The 22,581-nt window shown below is 36.2% G+C and overlaps 1 protein-coding gene across 1 annotated transcript in view; it reads left to right on the top strand.

Annotated features, from left to right (window-relative positions):
• The window catches only part of NDUFS4 (NADH:ubiquinone oxidoreductase subunit S4), a 101,883-nt gene that overhangs the window by 20,515 nt on the left and 58,787 nt on the right, over nt 1-22,581 (top strand). The window contains exon 2 of the mRNA XM_046000479.1: nt 17,259-17,337. Coding sequence (XP_045856435.1) covers nt 17,259-17,337 — 79 coding nt within the window. The remainder of the gene's footprint in view (nt 1-17,258; nt 17,338-22,581) is intronic.

Genomic DNA, 22,581 nt, shown 5'->3' with positions numbered 1-22,581 from the left:
AGGAAGCTGACTCCTTGCTGAGCAGAGACCCCGATGATGAGGGGCTCAATCCCAGGTCCCTGAGATCATGACCTGAGCCAAAGGCAGAGGCTTAACCCATGGAGTCACCCAGGCACCCCCCCCTTAAAAAAATACTGTATATTTATTTGATAGAGAGAGCGAGCAGAAGGAGAGGGAGCAGCAGAAGGAGGGGGAGAAGCAGACTCCCAGCTGAGCAGGGAGTCCAAATGCAGGAGTCTATTCCAGGGCCCTGGGATCGTGACCTGAGCTGAAGGCAGATGCCTAACCAACTGAACTACCCAGGCATCCTGAAAATGTTGTAAAAACATTTAAAAATGCAACTTAATTCTCTCATTATTCTACTTAGTTATTATTTAGTACCCAATCAAGAAAGAGCAATTGTTCCAGTGCTAGAGGACTGGCTTAAAAAGATAAGGTATATCCTTTGTGATGAGCACTGGGTGTTACATGTAAGTGATAAATCACTCAGTTCTACACCTGAAAACAGTTTTATCATAAGGGTCCATTGCAGGTCCCTTAGATCATGACCAGAGCAGAAGTCAGATCCTTAACTGACTGAGCCACTTATGCATCCAAACAGTGTAGTCTTTGAAGTGGGAGATCCTACGGCCTAATGACCTTGAGTGTTTTAAAAGTGTAGGCTGCTGAGCTTGCTAAATTGTTAAGCTTGCTTCAGTGGTGCCCATATGGTTTTCCTTGCAATCATATATTTCAAATATCATTCATTTTATCAAGGTAAAATATATATATTTTTTAAGATTTTATATATTTGTCAAAGAGAGAGCACAAGGAGGCAGAGGGAGAAGCAGGCTCATCAAGCAAGGAGCCTGATGTGAGACTTGATACCAGAACCCTGGGATCATGACCTGAGCCGATTAACCGACTGAGCCACCCAGGCATCCAAAGAAAAATAATTTCAGTCTTGCTTTACACCATTCAAAAAAAATCTCTCTCTCTCTTTTTTTTTAAAGATTTTATTTATTTATTTGACAGAGACACAGCTAGAGAGAGAACAGAAGTAGGGTGAGTGGGAGAGAGAGAAGTAGGCCCCCCGCGGAGCAGGGAACCCGATGTGGGGCTCAATTCCAGGACCCCCAGGGATCATGACCTGAGATGAAGGCAGATTCCCAACAACTGAGCCACCCAGGCACCCCAAAAAATCTTTTGATACACATTTTGATAGTGATATTTGGAATTCATGTCTATAAGTGATGTGGAAACAAAGGCAAAAGAAAATTTCCTTACTATTTACAGCACTCTGACGAGTCCTTGAAACAGGCAGAGTGACCTTTCTCAGAAACTCAGCTGTCTTTATGTTAATACTTTGCTAAGGGTAAGAGGCAATCTTATCCTGACCCCCCAAAATCCTTTAAGTCTTCTTTAACATATAAACATTCCTTTGGAAATGTCCTTTATCTCTGTTCTGCAAGTTCCAGTTTGGTAATCATCCTCCAAGCGTATGACCACTGAGACTTCTGAAGGGTCTCATGACTGAGTTTTTACTGATCAGTAATAAATGACCCTTTCCTAACAATAGCTAGCCCACTCAAGGTACTAGAAACCTTGCTTCTAAAATTCCTTAGACTTATGCTACCCCTGACCCCATCCCAACTTCAAAGTATATAATTGGCCAATCTGTATGATCCCAGTGCAGTTCTTTCTCCCCAGAGATCCTGTCCTCATGCTACTTAGAATATTAAAAAACACCTTTTGAGGTGCCTCACTTGGGCTCAAGTCATGATGTCATGTTAGGGTCCTGGAGTCAAGGCCTGAGTCTGCTCTGGGCTCAGCAGAAAGTCTTCTTGTCCCTCTGCCGCTCCCCCTACTTGTACTCTCTCTCTTTCTCTCTCTCAAATAAATAAAATTTTAAAAACAAAACACCTTTTTGCACTAGAGATGTCTCAAGAATTCTTTGTGGGCCGTCAGCTCCAAATCCTGCCACTTCAGACCACATACATAAGTAGCCACTTCTGGAGAGCACAATTAACCATCCATGGATATAGATTAAAGTGAACTTGTAGGTATTAGATGGTACTATTAATACTGAAGATTTATTTTTCCTTACTTCAGCAGCTGGACTAGCTAACATTTATTGAGTCTTGACCAAGTGCCAAGCACTTACTAAAGCTTTATATACATTGTCTCATTTAATCCTCACAGTAACCACATGCAGTGAGTAAAAATATGGTCTACATTACTTTTTAAATAATATTTTGAAGAGATAATGCAGTCATAGACTTCTGTAAATTTTAAGAGTCTTTTTCATTCCTGTTTCTGAAGTTTGCTCATTTATCACTGTTTTCCCACTCCCCAAGAAATCATTGTTACTAGTTTCTTATGCTTGGAGTTTTTATAGTCAAGCAAATACATTTTTACTCCTTTCCATTTTTCCATAAATAAAACATATTAACAATATTTTTCATTTTCCTTTCAGATTTTCAACTGTTTTTCTTTTTTTTAAGTAATCTCTATACCCAACATGGGGCTTGAACCTACAACCCTAAGATCAAAAGTTGCATGCTCTACTGATTAAGTCAGCCAGGTGCCTCAATTTTTCAACTTTTTATTAAAATCTTGACATATATAAAAAAGTTAGACTACAGTGAATCCATAAACCCACTACCTACATTTACCATTGTTAAGATTTTGGTGTTTTTTGCTCATTTTGCTTTTGTGTAACATGTATATGTGTAAGCAAAGAGTGTGTGTGTGTGTGTGTGTGTGTGTGTGTGTATAAATATATATATATATAAACATATTTATATATGTTAATGAAATGGAATATATATATTCCATTCCTGAATACTTTCATATTTTAAGTAAATTACCACTAGCCAATAATGGATTTTAAGCAAAGGAGTAGAATGATTGGGCATAATTACTTGGTGAAGTGGAAGACGCCTTTAAGGATAATAAGACTAGAGTCAGGGAGACCAAGTTAAGTGATTGTTGTGTTAGTCGAGGTAGGAGGGTATAAGGATAGAATCAGTGGATTTGGTATTGCTTTGTAGTTAATTGGACAGAAAAAGCTGTTTACATTTTTTAGAGAAACTCTGGAAAAGATGTGTTTATTCCTCTTTTGTAGGGTTCCCTTTCCTATCTTGCCCCTAAATGAGCTGGTAATGTTGTTACTAGAGGGAGAGAAGTTAACATTTCTCTGTACAGCAGGTACTCCATGCCAATTACTTAACATGCTATTTAATTCTGCCAGTCATTCTGTGAGGTATTATTATCCTTATTTTTGCAGATGAGGAAATTGAAGTGCAGAGTTGTGAAGTAATTTGTTCAAGATCATATTGCTCTTCAGTGGTAGATCTGGAATTTTAACATGGGTCTGACTGATTCTGAAGTCACTATGTGACTGTTTCTCAAATTGTTTCATGAAGTTAAAAAAAAATTGTTAGTGTTTTTTTCCTTCTGAATGTATTTGTAATTATTCCTAATCATGTAATCATCAGCCTTTAAGAAATTGTGTGCCAAAGAGTGCCAAGTTTGCTTAAGGGACAGATACTTCATTATTGAATTGAAGAGTAAGCAGCACCTACCAACTAGCTTTCTCTGTGATGGAATATTGCTAGATGATGAATACGAATCTGTTCAGTTTTCAGGTCTTGTAATTTCAGGTTGGATTTATTGTATATTACATAAATATATATTTATGATAAGTCATAATTCCAGTGGTTTTATGGCAGAAGTTTTAAACCAAACGATTCCTAAACTGAAGGAAATAAGCGAGTTAGAATACTTCAAAATGAAGATAAATGAGGATAAAATACATAGCTTCCCCCCTCCCCCCCAGTTAGTTAAGCTGTCCCAAGATGAAACAGTAGTATTAAAGCTGGTATGAAGCAAATCATCTCATAGTTCATACCTTTAAGCTTTGGAGCTATAAGAAACTAAATCATGTTGCCCTTAAAGACCAAAAAAAAAAAAAAAAAAAAAAGTGACATCTTCATTCACTTGAAAATGGTACACTCTTAATATGTAATACTCCCATCTCAGTCAATGTGAAACAGACATCATACAATTTAAATTCTCATATGGCATTCCGTAGAGAAGTACATGAGTAGAGAATTATATCAGTCAGAATACTAAACCCCAAAATATCTGTGGCTTAAACTAACAAAGATTTGTTTCTTGTTCATGTTTCATGTCCCTAATTGGACATCCAGAAGCTGTTCCTCCACCATTTGTCCTCACTTGGGAAGTGAGACTAACCACTGTCGGTTTCTCTGACAGGGGAAAAGAGGCATTGATGCACTGACTTTTAAGGCTACTAGATAGTGTCACTTCTTTTTCTTTCATTGGCTGAAATAGGTCATATGCCCACACCAAACTTTAGAGATAGCAGTGAAGTGTAATCTTACCATATGCTTGGAATGAGAGCTAAATTACCAAGTACAACTATAATGATTAACACATAGCCTTATGAGGAACATAGAGAATTTTTTTTTAAGTTTTTATTTAATTGTCAGACAGCACCCACGTGTGAGGGCAATAGCTCGGGGAACAGCAGGCAAAGGTCTGAGCAACAATCCTGATGCAGGGCTTGATCCCAGGATCCTGGGATCATGACCTGAGCTGAAGGCAGACACTTAACCATCTGAGCCACCCAAGCATCCTGAACATAGATAATTTTGTGTGGTTGATCAATAAATTAGAATCCCCCCTCTTTTTTTTAAGATAGTACCTATGAAGTAATACTAATGTGATGAATTAAGGATCTTGATGCTAGGGGCGCCTGGGTGGCTCAGTGGGTTAAAGCCTCTGCCTTTGGCTCAGGTCATGATCCCAGGGTCCTGGGATGGAGCCCCACATCAGGCTCTCTGCTCTGCAGGGAGCCTGATTCCTCCTGTCTCTCTGCCTGCCTCTCTGCCTAGTTGTGATTTCTCTCTGTCAAATAAATAAAATATTAAAAAAAAAAAAGGATCTTGATGCTAAAAGGTAAACAAGGTAGATAACTGAAAATGTCTAGTAGTTATTTATTTGACCAGTTTGTTTATCTGGGCTTGCTTTACCTTGTGTTTTGTTCTTTATAACTTCATAAGTATATTGAGAAGTTTTGCTTTTAACCACTAACTATTGATGACATACAAAGTGTCATGCTGGTGATACAAGAAACCAATTGGTTTTGTATGTTAATATATCTCAGAAATTGCTCTTATAATTACTTTATAGTTCTAGGTTGTTTTTTGTTAATTACTTGGGATTTTTCTTTATAGATGATGTTGTCCTCTGTAAACTAGGACAGTGTTTCTTCTTTTGTAACATACTCCCATATCATTTGGGATGTCCTGCCTTTATCCAGTCTTAAGAGTAGTTACTCATCATTGGGGCACCTGGGTGGCTCAGTGGGTTAAAGCCTCTGCCTTCAGCTCAGGTCATGATCCCAGGGTCCTGGGATCAAGCCCCACATCGGGCTCTCTGCTCAGCAGGGAGCCTGCTTCCTCCTCTCTCTCCCTGCCTGCCTCTCTGACTAGTTGCAATCTCTGTCTGTCAAATAAATAAAATCTTAAAAAAAAAAAAAAAAAGACTAGTTACTCATCATTAAGTATGTTGAAGATTTCATGCATATGTTCTTCATCAGTTTTGGAAGTTCCCCTCTGTTCCTAGTTTGCTGAAGAAGTTTTAGTATGAATGGGTATTGGATTTTGTCAAATGCCTTTTATGTGACAATGTGATCATGGTTTTTTTTGTTTATTTTTGTTTTTAGCTTGTTGATGTATTGGATTATATTAATTGATTTTTAAATATTGATCCAGCTTTGCATACCTGGAATAAATCCCATTTGGTCATGTTGTATAAATCTTTTTATTTTGTTGAGGATTTTTGCATTTACATTTGTAAGAGATAATCGTCTGTAGTTCTTTTGTTGTTTTTTTGTTTGTTTTTATTTATTTATTTTTTTAGTGTTCGTAGTTAAGATAATGCTGGTTTCATCAAATAAGTTAAGACACGTTTCCTTTTGGTGGGGTCTCTGGGTGGCTTAGTCGGCTAAGTGGCTGCCTTTGGATGAGGTCATGATCCCAGGGTCCTGGGATTGAGCCCCGCATTGGGCTCCCAGCTTAGCGGAGAGCCTGCTTCTCCTTCTCCCTCTGCTTGCTGCTCTGTCTACTTGTGCTCTCTCTGTATCTCTCTGTCAAATAAATAAATAAAATCTTAAAAAAAAAAAAAAAAAAGACATGTTCCCTTCTGGAAGAGATTGTAGAGAATTAGTATCATTTCTTAAGTGTTTGGCAGAACCAGACTGTCTGGGCCTGATGCTTGCTTGCTTTTTTTTTTTTTTTTTTTGGTAAGGTCATGAATTACTTATTCAATATCTTTAATAGCTGTGGGCCTATTCAGATTATTTCTTCTTGTATGAGTTTTGGTTGGTTGTGTTTTTCAAACAATTAGTTTAATTCCTCTAAGTTACCACATTTGTGAGCACAGAGGTATTTATAATTTTTTTTTTAAGATTTTATTTATTTATTTGACAGACAGAGATCACAAGTAGGCAGAGAGGCAGGCAGAGAGAGAAGAGGAAACAGGCTCCCCGGAGAGCAGAGAGCCTGATGCGGGGCTCGATCCCAGGACCCTGGGATCATGACCTGAGCTGAAGGCAGAGGCTTTAACCCACTGAGCCACCCAGGCGCTCCTGTAATATTTTTTATTATCCTTTTAATGACTATGGTATCAGTAGTGATGACACTCCTTTTGTTTTTGATATTGGTAATTTTTGTCTTGTGTCTTTTTTCTTGGTTTATCTGGCCAGAGATTTATCACTTCCTCTGATCTTTTCAAAGAATAGGTTATAGTTTTGTTGGTTTTTCTTTACCAATTTCCTGTTTACAGTTTCATTCATTTCTGCTGTAACTTTTTCTTCTGCTTGCCTTAGATTTATATTGTACTTTTCTCTAGTTTCCTTTGGTAGAACCTTGGATTATTGAATTTAGACTTTTTCTTTTCCAATGTATGTATTAATGCTGAGTTTCTAAACACTGCATTTGCTGCATCCAGCAGATTTTGAAAAGCTGTATTTCATTTTCATTTAGTTCAGAATATTTTAAAATTGCTTTGAGGCTTCATTTGACTCAGTTTCTTTAGAAGTATGTTGTTTAATCTCCAAAGAATTGGGAATTTTCCAGTTTTCTGTTACTGGTTTCTAGTTTAATTCCACTGTTGACTAAGAGCATACATTCTATGATTTCTGTTCTTTTATTTATTTAAAAGGATTTTATTTATTTATTTATTTGAGACCAAGAGATACAGAGAGAGAGAGAAAGAGCATGAATAGGGGGAGACGCAGAGGGAGAGGGAGAAGCAGACTCCCCGCCGAGCCAGGAGCCGGATGTGAGATCATGACCTGAGCCCAAGGCAGATGCTTAACCATCTGAGCCACTCAGTCGCCCCTGTTTATTTATTTTTAAAAATTTTTTATTTATTTGTCAGAGAGAGAGCGAGAGAGAGAGCGCATAAGCAGAGGGAGAAACAGGCTCCTTGCTGAGCAAGGAACCTGAAACGCAGTACTAGATCCCAGAATCCCTGGGATCATGACCTAAGCCAAAGGCACACACTTAACCATCTGAGCCATCCAGGCGCCCTGATTTCTGTTCTTTTAAATTTGTTAAGGTGTGTTTTAATGCTCAGAATGTGATCTGTTTTTATTTCAACTATATCTTTACTGATGTTCTGTTGGCTGGCTATGTCAGTTACTACTAGTACAGATTACTTGAAAATAAAATCTTTTTTTTTTTTTAAAGAAGAGTGTTAAAGTCTCCCAACTATAATAATGAATTTGTCTTTCTTCTTGTAGCTCTTTTGATTTTTGCCCCACATATTTTGACATTCTCTTGTTGGGCATTTATACCTTAAGGGTTGTTAATGTCTTCTTCAAGAATTGACCCCTTTCTCAGGATGTAAATATCCCTTTTTATTCCTGATAATTTTTTAAAAGTGATCTCTACACCCACCATGGGGTTCAAACTCATGACTCTGACCAAGATCAAGAGTCATTTTCTCTACCGAGTTAACCAGCCAGGTGCCTCTAATCTTGATAATTTTCCTTGTGAAATTTAGTTTTTCTGAGATTAATATTGTTACTGCAGTAAGATTTGATTACCGTTACCGTGTTATATCTTTCTCCATCTCTTCACCTTTAATCTATCTGTGTCTCTGTATTTAAAATGGGTTTCTCTTAGGCAACATATAGTTGAGTTTTTGCTTTTTTTAATCCACTCTGACACACATTCTCTTTCAGTTGTATTTGTACTATTCTTAAAGTGATTATTGATAGAGTTGGTATTATTATGTACTGTGTATATATAGCCCCTGCTCTCTTTCTCCCCTTTTTAGGTGATTTTTGCCTTGGTTTCTGAGAGTCCTTTATATATTCTAGATATCAGTGTTTTAACCACTATGTGGGTTGTACTTATCATATCTGATATTTCCTTTAGTTTGTAGTACCCTTTGTTGTTCAGAAGTTATTTTGCTTTCACAGTTTGTGAGTATTATGCTTTGTGTCTTGGTTGAGAAAACTTTTCCATACAAACGTTATTTTAAAAAACCCTTTTATTTTAGTAATTTATACGCAACACAGCGTGTGTGTGTGTGTGTGTGTGTGTGTGTATCCATCTGGAGCTCTTTGGTAGATGGTATAACTATTTTATAACCAGATTTAAACATTTTTCTTCCATGAAAGGCTAGCCAGCCATTTCCGTATTACTTATTAAATAATCCATCCTTTCACCACTAATGTGAAATTGTACTTTTATTATATAATAGATTTACAAATCTACATTATCTGTTTTGGTACTATGATCTGTACTGTTTTCTTATCTGTGTGTGTGTGCCTGTATTAATACATTTTTTAATTATTGTAGCATATTAGTTGGAAAGGTAGATCCTGCTTTCTAGTTCTTTTTCAAAATATTCTTGGTTATTTTTGTGAATTTTTTCTTCCCAATGAGAATTAACGAATTTACATTAGTAATTGACATTTTTACAGTAAATTTGCTTCCAGTTATTTACAAGACATTCTAAAGTAAAGCAACTCAGTTCCTGCCTTTAAGGCATTCCAAACCAGTAGTTATTTTTTCTTGGCCAGTATACTCAATGATTTGACCTTTGTAAATGTGAACTTTTCATATATTCATTGTGTTTCGTAATATAATTGCTATCATCAGCATGACATCTATTTTCTTATTCCCTTTATTTTCACTTCAGTTCTGTTTATTTTGATAACCTATTATTACCAACATGGGTAGATTAGTTTCTCCTTTCCTTTACATTTTTCATCATGCCCTCCAATTTCTTCATTATCACCCTCCAAAACATTGCCCACATTCTCCTTTTACTCCTCAATTTCATTCCAAAGTCTGTTATGTAAGCATAATTATCCCTCTTATGCCTCTTGCACAAATCTTTCCTTCATCTGTTGGATGACACTCAAAGGATTAATTTAAGTTTTTGGCTTGAATTGTGTGCAGAGACACAACTGCTATTAGTCCATGCTACAAGTTCCTCCTGGCTCAGAAGAATGGGGCAAAGGATATCTATGAACAGGAGTCCTATAGGTAAAGATTAGAAATTTTGTGATAAATCTGAATTAGAATCAGGGAACTTGTTCGTGAATAGATTATAAGTTATTGTTATTTCTACTGAACTTAACCAGAGTATTTGTAACATCCTTTCCTTTCCTTTCACTCCATATATTTTCACAGAATATTAAAATGGTCCCTTGGAGGCACCTGGGTGGCTCAGTCAGTTAAGCGTCTGCCTTCAGCTTGGGTCTTGATTCCAGTACCCTGGGATTGAGCACCCACATTGGGCTCCTTGCTCAGCAGGGAGACTGCTTTTCCCTTTCCCTCTGCCTGCTACTCCCCCTGCTGTGCTCTCTCTCTTTCTCTGTGTCAAATAAATAAATAAAATCTTTAAAAATAAGTAAATAAAATGGCCCCTTGACCCCCTCATCTTTATTTTTCCATTAACAGTTACTTCTTTCTTGCTTCTGTCTAGTGAGTACAGTATTATGAGAGTTTAAGTTTTCTCTATTGATTCAAGATCTTGAAAAGCTTCAGGATCATTAACTTGAAGGTGATTGACCCAAATGCCAGCATATTTTAAGGCTGAGATAATTATTGTGACATGGAGAATGTACGTATGTTTTTATTTTAATATTTCAGTTAGAACTCTTAGTAATATTTTCTTGTGGTTTAACACTTTTCTGTGGAACTAAACACTTTCTGATTTAATGGGAATTTGAATTATAATTCAATGTCCAATAAATTGACAACAGATATAATTGGTTTTAATCAAATGGTTGAGGATTAATTGATTCCTTAATAATTTCTATAGGATTAGGAATTTTACTTTATCTATAAATTGATCAGTTCATTTCTGGTCTTTTGAAGTTACTGGTTCAGTTTGAATGTTTATAACATCATCTTCAAGCATTTGTAGGGATGTTTTAAACATTCAAACTTATATCAATCAATATTATCTATAGTTGGACACAGGCTACCCCAATATTCAGTTCCTTAAAACAATAGTAGTCATTTGTTTTGTTCACAGATCTGCATTTTGGGCAGTGTTTAGCAGGGAAGTTTGTCTCTGTTCCATGTAATGTTTGCTGGGATGGCTGAACTTGGGCTGGAGGATCATTCACATGCCTGGCAAAGCGATGTTAGTTACTGATTTCTCCTCATTTGGGTCTCTCTGTGGGGCACCTTGAACTTCCTCACAACTTGGTAGTTGGATTCCGAGAGTGAATATCCAAAGAAGCAATGTTCTAAGTGACAGCAAATGGAAATTGCTAGTGTTTTAAGGCCTGAGCCTGGAAATACACATAGCCTCAGTTCTGTATTATATTAACCAGGCAGTCAGAGTGCTCAGATTCTAGGAATAGGGGACCCACCCGCAGCTCTTGATAGGAGGGATAAGTGTCAGAAAAATTTGGAGCCATGTTTCAAACTGCTACAAGTGATATGGGAATTTTATTCTTCTTAGTTGATAAAGTTAGTTTGCTTCAAAGGGAGAATAGTGGTAATACTTTGAATCAGTACTATTCTTATTCAGACACTGTTTTCCATTGCAAATGGTTTCTTTTTATCTTTTCACCATTAAGACTTTTTGAAGAGTGTATTTTGAAGTAATATAAGCAGTATTTGCAAATGTTTATGAGGAAAATTATAAAATGCCAATCAGAGAAGTCAAAGATCCTAATATATATAGACAGGAAGACTCAGTATTGTTAAGATGCCAGTTCTTCCCAACTTAATTAGTAGATTCAACACAGTCTCAGTCAGAACCTCAGCAAGCTCCTTTGTGGTATCAAGAAACTGATTCTAAGCTTCTATAGAAAGGCAAGAGATTCCAAATACTCAATGTAATAGTGGAGAAAAATAACAAAGTCAGAGTAATGGTACTGACTTTACTTCGCAACTAAAGTAATCAAGACAGTGTAGAATTGGTGAAGAACAGATAAATAGATCAATAGAACATAACCAAGAGCCCAGAAATAGACTACTCAAATAAAGTCAACTGATCTATCTTTGAGACAGAAGCAACGGCAGTCCAATGGAGAAAAGATAATCTTTTCATTAGGTGGAACTGGAATATATCCACATGCAAAAAAATGAATTTATACACTGCCCTTACACCTTTCACAAAAATTAACTCAAAATGGATCATAGACCTTAATGTAAGAAGCAAAACTATCAAGCTTCTAGAACTCCAGGTACCTCGGTTTGCTTCTGAGTTTTGAGATGCAACACCAAAAGCAAAATCCACAAAGGAAAAAATATATGAGTTGGACTTCATGAAAATTAAAAGCTTCTGCTCTGTGGATGGTACTTAAAGACCATGGAAAGACAAGCACAGACTGGAAGAAAATATTTGCAAAACGCATATCTGATGAAGAACTTGTATCTATACCATACAAAGAACTCTTCCTACTCAACAAGAAGACAACCCAGTTAAAAAATGGGCAAAAGACCTGAACAGACACCTCACCAAAGATGATATGCAGATGGCAAATAAGCATATGAAAAGGTGTTTCACATCATATTTCATCAGGGAATTGAAAACTCAAACAATGAGATGCCACTACATACCTATTAGAATGGCTAAAATCCAAAAAACCAACACCAAATACAAGCATGTGGAGCTGCAAGGAATCTGACTCATGCTCTTGTGGGAACACAGTTTGGCGGTTTCTTAAATCTAAACATGGTCTTAACATACGACCCAGCAATTGTGCTATTAGGTAATTATCAAAATGAATTGCAAACTTATGTCCCCACAGAAACGTGCACATGAATGTCATTACCAGAAATAACCTTAATGTCCATCAACAGATGAATGGATAAACAAATGTGGTATATGTATTTTTCAAAATTTAATGCCTTAGGGTTTTAAAGAAAAATAGATTATGAGTTATTATTACATAGCATTTCCAAAAGGGATTGTTAAAGTGGAACTATACTTTATTCCAGTTATTAGAATCACAGAGTCTCATCACTAAAAGAAACTTGAGAGCAACAAGTCCTCATTTTGCAAATTTACAAAGAAGGAAATTGAGGTGCAGAAAGGTTAAGTGATTTGCTCATAGAAATAGTAGGTACTAAAACCAGAGTTAGAAATAAGACCTCTTGGGGTACCTGGGTGGCTCAGTGGTTAAGAGTCTGCCTTCAGCTTGGGTCATGATCCCAGAGTCCTGGGATCAAGCCCCTGTGTCCTGCTCCCTGCTTGGCGGGAGGTCTGCTTCTCCCTCTCCGACTCCCCCTGCGTGTTTTCCCTGTTTCGCTGTGTCTCTCTCTGTCAGATAACAAATAAAATCTTAAAAAAAAAAAAAACAAAACACCTCTTATTTTCTATTTCCAGGATATCTCATTTTCTTATGGGAAACTTGTACCAATAAACTAAATATAATAAACAGCTTGCTCAGTAATCATCACAGCCATCATAGTTTATCCTTTGGGCTCAGAATTTAAGTTGACTCTTAAGAAACCTGGAAATGTGAAAAGGCCAATTAAGACAACAGGTGGGGGGCACCTGGGTGGCTCAGTGGGTTAAGCCTCTGCCTTCAGCTTAGGTCATGATCTCAGGGTCCTGGGATCGAGCCCCGCATCGGGCTCTCTGCTGCGATCAGAGCCCCCCTGCCTGACTCTGCCTGCTTGTGATCTCTCTCTGTCAAATAAATAAATTAAATCTTAAAAAAAAAAAAAAGACAACAGGTGGGTAGACAGAAAGGCAAGTTCATGAGGCAAATAAAATTTCTAATTTCTCAAAAATAGGTACCAAATAGCAAAGTCAAAATTACTACCTATTTACTAGTGATGACATATTGATCATTCCTACACGTATACTTTTTAAGTGTTGTGATACATTGCCCGATAACATAAGATTATTTATATTTTGGCAGTTTTTGCCTTTGCCTCTTGGGAATTGTGCTATTAGGACCATGGGTTTACCAATACCTATTTGAGTCCCTGTGCTCTCTGCTGAGCAGGGGGCCCAATGTGGGGCCCGATCCCAGGACTCTGGGATCATGACCTGAGCGGAAGGTAGCTGCTTAACTGTCTGAGCCACCCAGGCACCCTGAGTCCCTGTTTTTAATTCTTTTGGGCATATATTGAGAAGTGAAATTGCTGAATCGTGGTAATTCTGTGTTTAAATTTCTTAGGAACTGCCATACTGCTTTGCATAGCGACTGTATGATTTTCATTCCCATCAGCAATGTACTGTGTTCTGGTGCTTTATATCCCACCAACACTTATTTTTTTGAAAACTCCAAATAGGTATGAAGTGGTATCTTATTGTGGCTTTGATTTACATTTCCCTAATGATTAGTAATGTAGAGCATCTCTTGGTGCTGGCTAATTATATATAGATCTTTGGATAAATGTCATTCAAGTCCTTTTCCATCCTTTTCCCAGTTTTATTTTATTTTACTTTATTTAAATATGTTATTTATTTATTTACAGACAGAGAGCACAAGTAGGCAGAGAGGCAGGCAGAGAGAGAGAGGAGGAAGCAGGCTCCCTGTGGAGCAGAGAGCCAGATGCAGGGCTCCATCCCAGGACTCCGTGATCATGACCTGAGCCGAAGGCAGAGGCCTTAACTCACTGAGCCACCCAGGGACCCCCTAGGTTTTATTTCTTCTTTAATGTTTTTATACTCTTATATTATTAAAAAACGCTTTATTTACTGCTGCCAATTTACTGATGTAACATTCTTTAAAGGCTAATCAGCAAATAGATATTTGCTATATAATTTACATTTAATCTAAAATTAACCGTAACTTATATTTTATAGGTCTAATTAATTAAATGCTATGTTTCTAATTGACTCTAGATCTCTGTTGCTACCTTAACTATTTATAATTGGAGGAAAGTTTTTCTCCACATCTGATTTTTTATTTTTTTAAAAAGTAATTGCTGTTTTGGGATGCTTGGGTGGCTTAGTCAGGGCTTGGGGCATGATCCCAGGGTCCTGCGATCAGGTTCTGCCTCTGGCTCCTTGCCGAGCAGCGAGCCCAATGCTGGGCTCTATCTCAGGACCCTGGTATCATGACCTGAGCCGAAGGCAGACGCCCAATGACTGAGCCACCCAGGTGCCCCTTTAAAGTTTTTTCTTACAGAATGTTTTAATTGTGATTTTTAATTCTTTCTGGTAGGATTGTTTTACTTAACATCTTTTGTCACTTTTTTATTATTCTTTTATATACAGTCTGGTAAAAATATGAGATGATTTTTTTGTCTGTGTATTTGTTTATAAAAGTTATCTGTTTCCAGAAAGTGATATATAGCTTCATTCTTATGGTTAGTTAGAGATAAATCTAAAATTTTAAAAAATACATCCTTATATATGCTTTTAAAAATTTGTTTTAAGTTATGACTAGTATACAGTAAGATTTTATTACACAGTTTAAGAGAAAATTGTTTAAGTAAAAATCACTGTGTAATCCGAAGTTACACAGTTCATGGATTATAGAGTTGTTGTTGTTTTTTTTTTTTTAAAGATTATTTATTTATTTATTTGGCAGAGAGAGATCACAAGTTGGCAGAGAGGCAGGCAGAGAGAGAGAGAGAGAGAGAGAGGGAAGCAGGCTCCCCGCTGAGCAGAGAGCCCGATGCGGGACTCAATCCCAGGACCCTGAGAGATCATGACCTGAGCCGAAGGCAGCGGCTTAACCCACTGAGCCACCCAGGCGCCCGGATTATAGAGTTTTAATCTGTGTAGAATAATTTGCGGTTTTGATCTAGCACTTCTCTTCATGAGAGGAACTCTGCAGCTTCATTTTCTTGAAATGTAGCTACATTTTTAAATATTTCCAGTATTTCAAATTTCTCTGAGTTCTCTTATCATTGCCTAATTTTTTTCTTATATGAATTTGGTTAAGAGTATTCAGAATGTTTTTATTGTCATGTTATTGGTCTTAATGATTTCCATAGTAAATAGATTTTTTAAAAGAGCTAATGATACTCCTTTAATACAACAACCAACACATGTATTTTAACTATTTGTGTAAATAATTTAAAATAATTTCCATGTAGATGTATTTTGTGTATATGTATTTCTTAGAAGGGTATTCAAAGTAATAAGGAATTAGGGGCTCCTGGGTGGCTCAGTTGTTAAGTGTCTGCCTTTGGCTCAGGTCATGATCCCAGGATCCTGGGATTGAGCCCTGTGTCTGGCCTCTGCTCAGGGGGAAGCCTTCTTCTCCCTCTCCCACTCCCCTTGCTTGTGTTGCCTCTCTCTCTCTCTCTCTGTCAAATAAATAAAATCTTAAAAGTAATAAGGCATTACATTAATTTGGGGAAATAACAGATTTTTTTCAAAATATATTTTCATAAAGCAAAAAAGCCTTTGTATTATCATTATCTTTAAATTACACTATTAGTAGGTAGATTTTCTATAAAGCTGTGTACACCATAGCTGTTGAAAGTTGAACTTTTACATGAAGTTTTTGCATTAGAACTTGGGGTACCTGGGTGACTCAGTCGGTTAAGTGTCTGCCTTTGGCTCAGGTCCTGATCCTAGGGTCCTGGAATTGGTCTCCCTCTGCCCTTTGCCCTAGCTTGTGTTTGCTTTCTTTTTCTCTCATATAAATAATAAAATCTTTAAAAGAAATGAAGAAGATAGAACTTAATACTGTATATTCTGTTGGTTTTGAAATCTGAGTCATGATTGTGTAAGCTAACTTTCAAAAGAAATCTACATAAGATGGCTTAATATTTTGGAAAATGTAAAATGTTAAATTTAATGATCAGCAACAGTACAGTATTGGTTAATATAGAGTACAATGTATATATGAAGTGAAAAAACCCCAAAACCTGTTAGCTTTAAGTAATTTCTTTGGGATGAGGGTCAGATGATGCTAATATAAAGGAGCCAGCTTTGGTGCCCATTTTATTTCTGACTTAATATTTCTGTTTTCACTGTTTAGACTTTCTTCAGTTCTGTGAATGAGATACAGGACTAAACTAATAACATTATTTAAGATGATCATAAAGGGTACATGGGTGGCTCAGTCGTTACGTGTCTGCCTTCAGCTCAGGTCATGATCTCAGGGTGCTGGAATTGAATCCTGCCTCAGGCTCCCTGCAGAGCACTCCTACTCCCCCTGCTTATGTTCCCTCTCTCTCTCTATCAAATAAATAAATAAGAATCTTTAAAAAATAAAATAAAATGTTTATAGAAATCATTTCTATTTAAACTACTTTTGTTTTGAAATTAGAGTGAATTTTGAGCATTGTGTGAAATTAGAGTATTAAGAGAAAGTAGTGTTTCAAAATTAGAAACTTTGTTAACATTATATAATTTAATTCTATGATATTTACTTTCAGCCATGAATATATGATTGAGGTTTTAATTTTTTTTTCTGATGTGGTCATTTAGGAATCAGCATTCTAGAAGGATTGACATAGCTTTGCATTTTTCATCATAATAGTGACAAACCAGCTACTGTACACTGACGGAGTTTGGTACTTGTCACTGACGGCTTTTCTGTGACAGAGAGCCTATAGACTGACATAAAGTGCAGCCTGTTGTGAACTCTTAAGTGAGTCTGCCAAAAACTCAGCAGACAGAACTAATTGGGGAGAAAAAGGATTTCTGTGCCCTCTTCTCTTTCTTTCTATTCTTTTTTGTTTTATAAGACAGATATTGTTAAAGTAGCTCATTTATGTAAGATTTGTCTGCCTCTCTTTTCTCATTGCACGGATCATTTTTTAACTTACAGTCTTGCACTGCAGGTCATTAAGCACTTCCACATGGAAGCTGGCACAGGACCAAGCTCGAGACAGTCAACTCATAACAGTTGATGAAAAATTGGTAAGAATTTTCTATTATTACTTTGCTATGATTCTGCCTTCAGGGTTCTTTTTGTACAGTATCTTTTCAGAGTGGTGTTTGGGTTCTTCCAGGAGAGTGATTTGAATTTAAATTTTCAGATTGTATATAAATTTTAACAGAAAATATTCATCACAAAAAGATAATTTGTGTTAAGCATTATACACAAATATTAAGTGATATGCAGATACTAACAGATTAAAATTACAAAAGCCTTCATTTTTGTGGTTTTATAAGTAGCAGTCAGAACATTTTAAATTAATGTATATGAATTGAATATGAATATGAATATAAATGTAAATGAATATTTATAGTTTTTTATTTTCTCACTATACTCCTGTTTAATTAAGTTGTAAGACACTTACCAGGTAGTACCTAAACTTAAGTATGTTGGGTTTTTATGAAATTAATTATTGTTGTTGTTATTGTATGTGTATGTACACACACATTACATTTCTACATTATGCATGAGAGATTACAACTAGCAACAAATAAATTGCTGTTAATCAGCAGATAAAATTATGGTACCATCACTTAAAAATTTTTTCTATGTGTGATGTTACTTTAGATGTAACTTATTATTTATGCTTACATTGTAAAATAGCATAAATTTTGTAATATCTAAGACTTGTAAAAATATGTAATAGTGTAAGTGTGCTTCCATTTTTTATCTGGTTTATCATTATTAAATGTATGGGTGTGTTTCTTAAATACTCTTCTTCCATTTATACATTCTTTTATCTCTCAGTTTTGACTGTAAGCATAGTTTAAATAATAGTTCACACTTAAAGATATAAACACTGTTTATACCACTGAAGATATAAACATATATAAATAGATAAGGAAACAGACAGACAATGGAGAGGCAGTTTGGAAAACTCTGATCTTATGCTTAAGGCTGGTTAGTTTTATCTTTAAACTAAAGCAGAACTCTTAGTTCTGCTTCCTGACATTGCTGTCATCCTAGTTTAGGCTGCTACCATCACCTTTCACCTAGATTGCTGCAGTAGTTTTTAAATTGATCTTTATAGATACATTAATATTCCTTTAATTCATTTTCCAAAGGGTAAACAGGATAGTCATTTAAATGCTGGTTTTGTCACTTCTTGTATAAGAACTGTAGGTTTTCTTACTGCCCCAAAATTAAACTTTAAAATCTCTGCATGGTTTTCAAGGTCTTACATGATTAAAATCCTGCCTTCCTTCCTAGGTTTATCTTGTACTGCTGTGTTTTATACACTGTACTCCAGCCACACCAAGCCTGGACCTTGCTGTTCCTTTCCTTTCTTCAGGGCATTCACATTCCAGTTTACTCTACCGAGATGCTTTTCACCAATCCCCTAGCTCTTATCCAGGGACCTTCTACCTGCTCTTCAAGTATTAATCAAACACTACTTGCTTAGTCAAGTATAAAAGAAGTGAGATGGTATGTGTGTAAGAGGAGGATGATTTACACATGCCCTATGTTCATTAATTAATGAGGGTAATATTTTAATTTTTCCAGTGACCATTTTTAAACCCCAAGAGGTTGCCTTCTTATTTTACTTTGTGGGGTTCACCCTTCAAAAGATTTTCAAGTTTTATAGAGTTTATTAGTAATGGTTCTAAGTTCTCTTCTTTCTAGTTTGAAGAATAAGTGAAGTAACAGTCTGTTGCTCTAAACAAGATGCTGTGAGTCTTACCAGAGAGGTAAACAGACTGCTTTGAGTTTTGTTTTTTTCTTATTAAATCAGTTGCATACTTTTAGTGAATTTTGTTGCCCTGTATAGATTTTCCCCAGCTTTGTTATGTCTTTCTTGAAGTGTATTAGTCAAAATGTCTATTCCAGCTGAAATCAATTCAAGTCTTACTTATAAATTATTCATAGTTACTGAAGTAATATTTAAACAGATAACTAAAACCCATAGGTAATTTTCAAACATGAGTTTTAGCCATTCATTTAGGCTTATATTAAAACGCAAATATTAAAAAATCAAATAGGTAATATAATGTTGATAGGAGTCTCAGGTCTTCTTTTTCCCACACACTACCTACTGGATGAAAGGTTGAGTTGATAGCATAATGACAAGACAATTGGCTGAAGATATTTCCAGAAATATTAAGTAATTGGAGTTGATTATATTTGCATTTTGAATAAGAATTATTCTAAAAATATGTAGTAGCCCCCCTCACCCTTATCCTCAGGGGATGCATTCCAAGACCCCCCAGTGGATGCCTGAAGGTACAGATAGTACCAAACTCTATATATGCTATGTTTTATCTATACATACATACCTATGATAAAGTTTAATTTATAAATTAGGCACAGTAAGAGATTAACAACAATAATAGAATAATTATAACAGTATACTCTAATAAAAGTTATGTGAATGTGGTCTCTCAAAATTTCTTACTGGACTGTACTCACCCTTCTCGTGATGCTGTGAGATAATAGAATGCCTCCATGATAAGATGAAGTCAGGTGAATGATATAGGCATTGTGACATAGTGTTAGGCTACTATTGACCTTCAGATAGCTATGTTAGAAGGAGAATCATTAGCTTCCAAACTGTGGTTGACTGTGGATAACTCAAACTGCAGAAAGTGAAACCGTAGATGGGGACTGAGATTTGGAAAGATAATTTAATCCTCTGTCCTTTTTTATTAGACTGAACACCTGGCTCTCAAACTTCTGTTTAAAAATTTCCAGTTAGCTCGTTCTCATTTCTTTTGAGGCTACTCTTTATATTACTTACCAGCCATAATCATTAGAAAGCTATTTCTTACTGAGAAAAAAATAAGTCTTTTCAACAAATGAAGATGGAACAATTGTATATCCAAATGCAAGACAAAACAAAAACCCTTCATCCATACTTTGTACCATGTGCATAAATTAACTCAAAGTTCTAAATGTAAACCCATAGTTGTAAATGTAAACCTAAGAAGTATTAAACTAGTAGAAGAGAATGTAGGTTAGACTCTTTGTAATTTTGGGTTAGACATATATTTTACTTTACAATTTTTTTTCCAAGATTTTATTTATTTATTTGAGAGAGAGAGTAGAGTGAGTGAGTGAGAAAGAATACAAGCTGGGGGAGGGACAGAGAGAAAGGAAGAAGCAGACTCCCCACTAAGCAGGGAGCCCAACGTGGGGCTCGATTCCAGAATCCTGGGATCATGACCTGAGTTGAAGGCCGATGCTTAACTAACTGAGCCATCCAGGTACCCCTTAGGCATACATTTTATAGATACAAACCAAAGTACAATCTATTTTTAAAAAAATTATAAAGTTAGGGGGTGCCTGGGTGACTCAGCTGGTTAACCGTCTGACTCTTGATCTCAGCTCAGGTCTTGATATCAGGGTCATGAGTTCAAGACCCACATTGGGCTCCATGCTGGGTGTGGAGCCTACTTTAAAAAAAAAATTATAAAGTTGGGTTTCTTTACAGTCAGAAATTTCTACTCTTTGAGATTGTTAAGAGAATGAAAAGACAAGGCACAGATTAGGAGAAAATATTTACAAAACACTTATCTGATAAAGGAGTTGTATCCAGAAAGTCAATAACATTTAAAACTAAATAATATGATTTAACTCAAATAAAAATGAGCACTTTACTCAGGAACTATTCAGATGGCAAATGAGCATATGAAAAGATGCTCAACATCATTAGTGATTATGGAAATGAATATTAAAACTACACTGAGATACCACTACACATATATCTGAATGACTTAAAAAAAATTGACCATACCAAGTGCTAGCAAGGATGCAGACCCACTGAATCTCATACAGTGCTGGTGGGAATGCAAAATGACAGCCATTTTGGAATAGAGTGTGATAGTTTATTATAGAGTTAAATGTATCCTTCCCATATAACCTAGCAGTCTCACTTCTCAATATTTACTCAAGTGAAATAAAGTGAAATGAAATCTTATGTTCACACAAAATCCTACATGTGCGTGTTCTTAACAGCTTTATTCATAATTCCAATAAGTGGAAACACCCCAACTATACTTTAGTACCCCTATACAATAAACTTTTACTCAGCAATTAATAACAAATTTGGATGAATCTCAAGTGCATATATTAAGTAAAAGAAACCAGACTCACAGGCTACCTACTGTGTGATTCCATTTATTTGGCATTCTAGAACTGGCAAAACTCTAGGGACAGAAAATTGATCCCTGTTGTCAAGGTCAGATGTAGGAAGCAGAATATTCAAAAAAGGGCATGAAGTAATTTGGTAGGGGTGACATAACTCTTCTGTATATTGATTATACATTGATATATATAATCAATATATATAATATATATAATAATATATAATCAATATATTGATTATATTGATTTCAGAGCCTTATTTGGTTTTTGTTTGTTTGTTTGTGTTAAGATTTTATTTATTTACTTGAGTGCTCCTGGGTGGTTCAGTCATAAGGTGCCTGCCTTCAACTCAGGTCATGATCCCAGGGGTTCTGGGATCTAGCCCTGCGTTGGGCTCTCTATTCCGCAGGGAGCCTGCTGCTTTTCTCCCACTCCCCCTGCTTGTTTTCCCTCTCTCACTGTGTCTCTCTCTGTCAAAAAGATAAATAAAAATCCTTAAAATTTTTTTTTTCTTTATTTACTTGAGAGAGAGAGCACAGAGGGAGGAGAAGCAGTTCCCTGCTGATACTAGTCTTGATCCCAGGACCCTGGGAGTATGACCTGAGCCGAAGGCAGACCCTTAACCCCTGAGCCACCCAGGTGCCCTACTAATCTGCTTCTTTATAACTAATATCCATTGACTCAAAGTTTGCCCTTTTATGTAGGGCATGCCATTTTTTTCCCTACATGACAGCCTTCTCTATATTTGAAAACAGCTCTTTGGTCATCCTAACTCAGGGGTTCTCAAAGAATAGTCTGGGCAGGGATGCCTGGGTTTCACCTTTAAAGTGAAAAAACAGTAACAGATGACAGACAAATGATGGTTATTCAATTTTCAGCACATGGCAGACATTTTTATCAAAAACTAACTTCAAGGAAGTATTGCCAATAGTAAACTGCAAGCTTTCAAGTGAAAATTAGAATTTTTGTAGGTCTTGATTCTAGCACTTAATCTGATTGAGCTTGACATCTTTCTAATACCTGAAGACTGTTCTAATAGAGTTGGTGGTGGTATTAATGACTGTGACTTTTAAAAATACTGTGTAATGAAATATGCTAACAATTGAAAGATGTGCATACCTCTATGAAATAGTCTTTTCCATACG

Source organism: Meles meles, chromosome 3 (assembly GCF_922984935.1).
Source record: "Meles meles chromosome 3, mMelMel3.1 paternal haplotype, whole genome shotgun sequence".
NCBI lineage: Eukaryota > Metazoa > Chordata > Mammalia > Carnivora > Mustelidae > Meles > Meles meles.
Note: the sequence above shows the minus strand (reverse complement) of the source record. Positions and strands in the feature narration are given on the sequence as shown.